This window comes from Poecilia formosa, unplaced genomic scaffold, assembly GCF_000485575.1.
Source record: "Poecilia formosa unplaced genomic scaffold, Poecilia_formosa-5.1.2 Scaffold34, whole genome shotgun sequence".
NCBI lineage: Eukaryota > Metazoa > Chordata > Actinopteri > Cyprinodontiformes > Poeciliidae > Poecilia > Poecilia formosa.
In genome coordinates, this window is record NW_006799973.1 from 2,569,076 (window position 1) to 2,577,503 (window position 8,428).

General features: G+C 43.4%; 1 protein-coding gene across 1 annotated transcript in view; it reads left to right on the forward strand.

Annotated features, from left to right (window-relative positions):
* LOC103136823 (nectin-2-like) overlaps positions 1–8,428 on the forward strand; it is a 90,511-nt gene that overhangs the window by 6,791 nt on the left and 75,292 nt on the right. The window contains exon 3 of the mRNA XM_016670432.1: positions 346–359. Within this exon, the coding sequence (XP_016525918.1) occupies positions 346–359 (14 nt within the window). The remainder of the gene's footprint in view (positions 1–345; positions 360–8,428) is intronic.

Genomic DNA, 8,428 nt, shown 5'->3' on the forward strand with positions numbered 1-8,428 from the left:
ATTAGAAATGTGAATGATGTATTTGCTCGTGCTCACTCTGCTCTCTCTGCCTTACTCTGACAACTCTAAACACGCAGCTCTGCTGATCACTGGCAGCACTGGACTCTTAAGGTTTACTAATAGAAAAATTGAGAAAGTTACCATTTGCAACAACTTTTTTTAGGAAATTTGGCATGCAGACTTGTTTTTTTTGTTTTGTTTTTTTTTTTCTGCGCCTGGAGGGTTTGATTCTGGTTGAGGTGCTGCTGATGTGACGGGGCGGAGGGATGGAGAGAGCGATGCGGGGGGAACAGAGATAAGCACCTCTTTTTCCTCACCCTCATCTCTCCGGATCCCTCCCAACAGGAGGAGCTTGACTGGTAATGAGCCATGAAGTTGCTCGTCTAGCTGGGACCAACAGATTGCCGCCACTTATAGTTTATGAAGTGGCGTTTCCTCGCTCCGGCTCTCCTCCCATCTCTGCAGCCCCTTCTCTTCCCGTTCTCTCCAGTGTTTATGGGAAGTGTTGATTTATCCGGGGCGCTATCCAGGTCACGGCCACCTAGAGCAGGGGGAGTATTTTACCGCTCCTGATCCATCAGGAGCCCCACTTACTCCACTCCGATGGAGTAATTCACCTGGATTGGCCACATTCACAACCCCCTCCTCCCCTTCCACACTTTAGCAAATGGCCGGACGCAGCAGAGCCTCCATAGTGCTGCGGCATTAGGCAAGACGGATTTTCAGTGAGGATCATGTATTACCTTCCATTAGCGGATGTTAGATGTTGCGAATTGATTGGAGGACGTAAAAAGGTTTGGTATTGATGGGCAACATGTGGTGAAATGGCCCTTTAGGTGCAGAGCTTATTGTCTTCGAACCGTTAATTCTTCCTTTTTAATGAGCTCCTTTCTAGAAATTAGACCCGGTGGCTACTGTACACTGATGTCTTTGAGGCTCTGCGTGTGCATCTGCATGCATTTGGATAATTGTGATGGGAAGCTCGTTCCACTCATGAGTTTCCCGCCCTGATTATCGACTCCCCTCTGACCTCCTCAGAAGGACATCCAGCAGCAGGTGTAATCTTGATTGATGCCATTAAGGCCAGGTGGGCTCTGTGTTGGTCAAAACCAGGTTGACCCGCCAGCCGGGGCGTAGATGGCTGGAATCGCCTGCTTGTCTTATCGTGGCACTTTTACCCTGAGGAGAAACGCCGCAGCACAGACCCGGCATGGACCAGTACCAGATTCTCACAGCTGGACGACCACAGCGTCTAAAATATTGGCAGAAATTACGACGAAATAAAATGTTTAAAGCCAAAGTTATTCCTGCTACAATGTTTAAACTTTACTCTTTAATTGGAGAAAGTACAATTCAAAATGTACTTTTTAAAAAAAAACTTAAATATTTAACTTAAATTTGAACATAAACTCAGACGTTTTATTTAAAATGTCACTTTATTTGAAATTGAATTTAAAATGAATTATACTGAGCATTAGTCATAGTTTTGTCATTTTTAGACCCAAGTAAAACATAAAACAAACAAGTTAAATGTGATTATTTCGATGAGTTGCTCTTTTGTTTTTTTTTCTTGACTTGACAGCATCCAGTAGCAGGTGGGGGAGGGGCAGTGCCACGTTACTGTACGCTCCAGGCAGCAGGGGGAAAACTCCAGCCTCTCTGGCTCTGCCCTTGGAATCTCATTAAAAGGATTTTAAACCATAAAAGCAATACGATGGGAGATTTTTGCAGATTTATTTCCCCGACAACGGCAGCCGGTCCATGCCTACCACAGACCCTGCGTTCAATAAGTAGAAATATTTGTTTGCTGTTCTAATTGTTAACCTTCGTGCTGGCAGAGAGAGAAGCGGAGAGAGGCAGAAGGCAAATAACAAAAATGGTGACGGCATTTCGCATTTGAGCACCGTGTGGCAGATTGTAAGCCAGCGTGTTCAATGGGATTATCATCTAATGGCCTTAGTTTATGCATAAATGGATGAATAACAGATTTATTGAACACAGCTGACTTGTCACAACCACTTAATAGAAAAAAAATGTATTACTTTTTTTGCACTTGTTTGTCACATCTTCAATGAACAATATCAGAGTAAAACTTGGTTTCTTTAGGTTGGTGGGAGATTAAAAAAAAAAAAGAAGAAAACAAGGGACAAACAGAAACACTTATGTACATTTTGGTGTGAAGTATCTGTGTACTATAAATGTAATCATCTTTATTTTTCTCGTGAAAATGTACATATTTATGAAATGTAAATATCGAATTGATGGAGCCAGTTTCGCCAGGAGTAAGGAGGTTTGTGTTGGCCTCCAGTTCAAATGTCCCCGCAGGCTTTCAGAATGTAGTTTGGTCAATGCTGAACTGTCCAACCTTATATAACCTGAGACTTATTTTATATTGGTGTTTTTTCCCTCGAATCACCTGCATTTTCACATAACCTCATCCTATTCCTAGTGTCGTTGCACACAGCATAAAAAAAATAAAGAAAACCGCAATTTTTCTGGGATACCTTCACCCCACAAGCAGCAGATGAACGCGTGTGAGCCAGCTCTCCGTTTAGTCGGTGTGTATTCCAGCGACGCTTTTCACGACCGGAGCTGTAACCCGAGTGGCCGCCCTGAGTCACCGCTAAAAAGTGTCAAACTGCAGATATTGTGCATTTCAAAGGTGCATTCGCTCACTCTCGCGCGCACAGAGCTGCCGTACATCGGCAGAACGGGGAGAAACAATTCGCCCACACACAAACACCCTTCAGTCGCTTTCATTATGCTCACTCCCACAGCCAAACTGGTGGAGCAGCAGACACCTCATACCTGACAAGTCTGCCATCTTCTGACATGAGCCCACACAAAGCTGCACAAAATAATAATGGGGGGGAAACAAAAAAAAAAACCAACCCCAAACACAATCGCACTAATACAGAGATGTTTTGATCGTGCTTGAAAGCCGTGTTGAGAAGAAGCTGCACTCAAATTGTGACCATGTAAATCTCACTTTTCAAAGAGCATCCATTTATGTCCTAGGATATATAGCTTTCATGAAAATGCCACCCAGTTGACCTCGTGTTCATCCCAGATTCCCTTTCAATGCTTTTAAAAGTCACTCGTCGCACTCCCCTCTCCCCTTCGTCCCCTCCCCTCGCCCGCCTGACTTCTCGTACCTCTGCATCCTCAGACACAAACGCGGCGACATCCACCTCTTCACTGAAGCAGCGCTTGTCAGACAAAATGCTTTTAGTCAACCCTGCAATTCTGGCTCGGGCCTAGCATCAAGGTGATGCAGTCTAAATATCAGATATTTTCCCCCAACCCCCCCCACCACCCCATGTTCCAAAAAAGCGACGTCCCCCTCGCCTGTTTGTTTGGCTCCAGACATCCGACGACAAATCAAAGCCTTAACATCTCCCAGCTCGCTCGCATCACCAACGAAAAAATGAAGAAACCTTCCTGTGTACATAGTATAAATATATAAATATGTAGCAGAAGAAAAAAGAATTACTAATTTATGGTGTCACATTTGTGTATTACTCAGTGACGGCAAGCATGAAGGATTTATTTTCTTCTATTACAGTCTTCTCTCTCTCTCTCTCTTCTGTTATTTTGCAGTGCTTTATAATTTATGTTTTCTGAGTGCTTTATTCTTGACTGCTGCGCTGTGATTGCTGCCAAATCTGGTGAATCTGAACTGCACACACACACACACACACACACACACACCTACACACACACTCGCTACAAAACGGTCTTAACCCAAAATGTGCTTTTATTACTATCGACTGCTCTGTGTGAAGGTTGTTTTAACTTTTTGTATTTTTTAATTTTTGACTTTTTGTTTTGGTCTGAATTAGGATTGTTGTCACTGTTTTGTCATGTCTTTCTATATATTTTTTTCTTTTTCGTATTGGGTTCATATTAAAGATCTCCTGATTTTTAAACTGTTCCTGTGTTGCTGCTTTGTGTGTTTCAGTGTGCCGGTCCCTTTAACAGCTGAGGGTTGCAGGATGAGTTGGCTCCCAGATTGAAAAGAAGCGCCGCTCATTGATTCCCGCTGATTAGATTTATAGATAAATTGATCAAGATATGAAGTGGCCTCTCAGTCTCTTGTCACACAGCCCTCAGAGTCCAGACCTGCCCTCGATATTTTTAACTCCAATTTCCTGGTCTGGCTGTTTGTCTCGTTTCAGTTTCGATAAATCTGTGCGAGTCCACGGAGGTGTGATAACGGGCTTATGGGGAAAAAACTGAGCGCAAGTGTCAGGGAAACAATTTTGTAGAATAAAAATCTCGTCCTCCTACCAGCCCTCCCTCTGCTCTGCGCATCTGTCCCGGCTGGTTAAGCTAAACATGCTGCCTTGGTTTCATGTAGAGTGCCTGGGAAAAAATACCTTTTTAATGTTTTATTGGGAGATTTTGTGATGGAACAACAAGAAGAAGTGCAGAATTTTGAAGTGGAGAGGAGATTTATATGCATTTTTTTGTAGATTTTTGCGAAAACTAATCTGAAAAGTGCAATATGCATTTCTGCCCGGTCCACATGGGTGAACAACTTATAAAACCTTCTGCTGCAATTAATGCTGCAAAGTCTTTTGGGTTATGTCTTTACCAGCTTCTGCACATTGAGGAAATCCTTTTGCGACATAGTGCAAGCTCAGTCTGTGTGAACTGCGTTTTCCCTTCTGGAAGCCTCAGATCTGTATCTAAACCCTCGTCTTCCAGCTCCGGCTGCGTTTCCATGAGCCTCCAGGCTGTTTCTCTGATTAATGCTCCTCTTGTCAGTTTAGGTCGACGGTCATGATTGGACATCTTGTGGAGCTCTGTTCAAAGCTTTAGGGTATCGTTTCTTAACTTGACCCTGATTTAAACTCTTCCACACCTTTTATCAATTAACCCGCTTTACTCCTCCGTGTTTATGATGCCATTAATTCAGTGATGATATCTAATAAACCTCTGATGCCTTCACAGAACAGCTGCAGTCGAACTGAGGTTAAAGCTACACACACACACATGGAGTTTATTTAGGCGACAACTGGTTTCACTGGATTTTATTTCAGGGCACCAGACTTAAATAGGCTGATCATAAGTTTTCACTTCTCAATTTGATATGGAAATAAAGTAGACTCTTTCCTGCACTTCAGTTGCTCTAAATATATAAATAACAGGAGTTTGCATAATGTGACACAAAGGGTAAAAGCTCAGAGTGTGAAAAGTTTCACAAGACACAGAATGTCCAAGACGGTGGAGTTATTTTCATAGAGCGCTTTTCAGAGGTGAACCAAAAATAATCCGCCCAAGATGGATGGTCAGCGGGTCAGATGAGGAATGTTAATTAAATGCGGTAAAAGTAAGACGTCCCACCATTTTCTAGTCCATGAACCAGCAGCAAATATTTTGATGCACTTTGAGTTTATTCAAAATCGGAAAGTGCAGCAGGCTTTTCATGAATAAAAGCGGATTCAAACCACGTCCACCGAGGAACCTGCAGGCACTTTCTCACTTTAGTGCTACAGACCTTGGAATGAAACGCAAAATCGGAACCGACTGGTTAGGAAAGGCCTGATCTGTGCGTCTTCATCCAGTATTCTCATCCCACCATGCGGGTTGTTATGAAAGGACACATGTATTCCTTTTCAACGGGAATAAATATTAGTACACCCATCAGGAGCTCAAACATATCTCACCCACAAACTGTGCAGGGCCTGAGAAGAGAGAGGAATGTGTTGGTGGAGCTTCAATGGGTTTTCCTGCAGGGAGGCGGTTTCTGTTATCAGACGGGGGGAAGAGGGGCGTGCAAGGCCAGGCTGAAGCTCTGTGAACAGGGCGCCTCTCAAAGGCTACATTGTTTGAACCCTGATTAAACCGAACAGGTTTGGTCAAATTTTAACAGGAGGGAAAGCAGGTCTGCATGGCGGCGCTGGCATGCCTGCACCTTCCCTTCATCTGGTTTTAGCTTCTATTTCACACTCCCCACTGAACGCAGCTCAATTACATTCTGCTGGTAGCGGCCCTGCAAGGGTGACAGTTGGTTATGGGCGGTTATGGCGGCGCGTCCTCGATATTTGCCCGGTGCTTTGATGCCGTCGTGTATCTGCTCGTGTTGTTCTGGCTTCTTGTCACAGTTCATTTTTGTTGCAAGCTTCTTCTGTCAATGCAGCTATTTACTGCGAGTCCAGCCCACCATCTGGCCACTCTAATTGCTTTGGATTTGAGGCTGGTGAGATGGAGAGGACATGCACACAGAGACAGACGCACTCTTTCGTTTTTATTTTTTTTTTTTAAATTTAATATATTTAAAAAAAAAAAAAAAACTTGAGTGCAGCAGCAGTAAAGCTTTTAAGCTGCAGCTTGTTATAAAAGCCCGTGCAGCCACTTGGCTTTTTTTTGTCTCTTTTCAGCTGAATAGGTATACAGCTCATGTGAAAGCTCTGACCGCATAGTGCCAGACCCATTTTATTTGAGCTTGAGGGCAATTAACCTGAATCAGAAGCCAAAGTGACAGCCTCTACTCCGCTATCAACATTAGCTTACAGTCAGGAGACGTGGAGCGGTGCCCCAAAGCAGTCGGGCCTTCTGGCTGTAGCGCTGCAGCGTGAATGCATGCAGAACTGCGTGCGTGCACGTGTGTGTGCGTGCGTGTTAGAGAAAGTGTCAAGTTGTGAGTGTGTGATCACTTCAGACAGGATGTTTGTGTGCTAATTGAAGTGCATGTGACTGTTTGACACATGCATGTTTGTGTAAGGCTTTATATTTGACTTTCAGCTCCGACGGCTACATCCGCGGCGCTGATTAAACGTCTGATCGTCACGGGGTGTGTGTGTGTGTGTGTGTGTGTGTGGATAGGCGAAGGCCCTCTCTGGTCCCTCTCTGCTGATAACTTCAAACACAATGCTCCTCGTTTAACCTCTCACCTTCCGGCTCCGGACCCGACTAATAAATCCCAGAGAAGGTGATGGACGGCCAGGCCTGTTGAGCGGATATCTTAAGCGATGGATGTGGTGACCCGAGTCAACACGGAGATTAAATCATGTCTACCTCTAACCTCAATTATGAAAGGTTTCTGCATATTTTTATTAGCTTTAAGGTGATGGTCTTTTTCTCTGCTTGAGGTGAATTTTTAAATCTTCAGGTGTGTGTCTCATGCCAAGTAGGGAGCTTGCAGCAAACCGTCTTAAAGTAGGCAGTTTACCATCTGCAGCCTTATGCATCATGAAGTAGAGCAGTATGGAAACACTTTAATATGCTATGCATCACAATAGATGCCACTGATATTCTGCTTTTTCGTAGTAGTTGGAACAAATGTGTCCTAAATTTTTTGTTTCAAATTTGTGGAAACACTTTCATCTTATGAAACTGTGGTCTTAATACTAAATATCATAGAGCAAGTATCTCACTCCATAATTGATATTTATGGCTATATTGTAGTGTATATATGTATATATAGCAATGCGGTTCTTGAACTAGCAGATATCTGTAAAAATAGGATCATTCTTCTGAGATAAACTCTGCCGACAACTCAACCTGAATCCAGCCAAGCTCTGCCAGGGATTAGATTGGAAGAAGGAAACATAAATATTTCAAGCTACATAAACCTCGCGTACCATTCAGTGTTTTCATTTCTACAGTAAGACTACAGCTATGAGTCAAATCTGTCAACCTGCACTGCAGTTTCAAAGGTTGGCGGGAGTTGCATATTTTTTTTTTTGTTTGTGTTTCTTTTCAGGTTTGGAGTCTGAATAAATACATAAATGTTCTTAGGTTTTCTGTTTTCCCATTTAACATATCTGTATTTGAGATTAGACAACTGCTGGGTGCCCTGGCTGTCACTAGAGCAGCAGAATCTCCTTCCAAAGTAAACAAAGCCAAAACCAATCTAAATCTAGCTAAGCTCAAGACGCTTGCAAATCTTGAGGAAAACCATTGCACTGTGGACTCTGTCTTATCCCCCTCTCTCTGTGGGAGGCTTTTTACAGCGGGGATATGGTTTATTTAGTGGAGGAACGTCTGGAAGTTTGCCCACTTCAAATTTCTTGGTAAGGAATGACATGTTTTGCTGGGCTGGCTGCCACAACACAAGACTGGGGCTTTTAATGATGCGCACACAAATCAGACGAAGCAGTTCTCTAGGAACACAGGCTGTGGTATTTTTACATCACGTCTAATAACTTCAGCTTCAGTGAAAGTAAAGGAGAACCTGGAGCTCTGGGGTCATAGAAAAGCGTAATGTGGCTCTGACGAGGTCTTACAATGTGACCAGCTGAGGCCAGAATCCACAACACAACTTGGATTAAACGTTTAGTAGCTGTGCACAGAAAGAAGTTGCAAATATTGGTCTGCTGGAGTTTCAGAATAGTGTTTCTCATTGTTATAAAAATATTTTGGTTCACTTTCCCCCCCTGCCAAATGTTTTATAGGCATGTAGCAGTAGCATTTGTTTTGT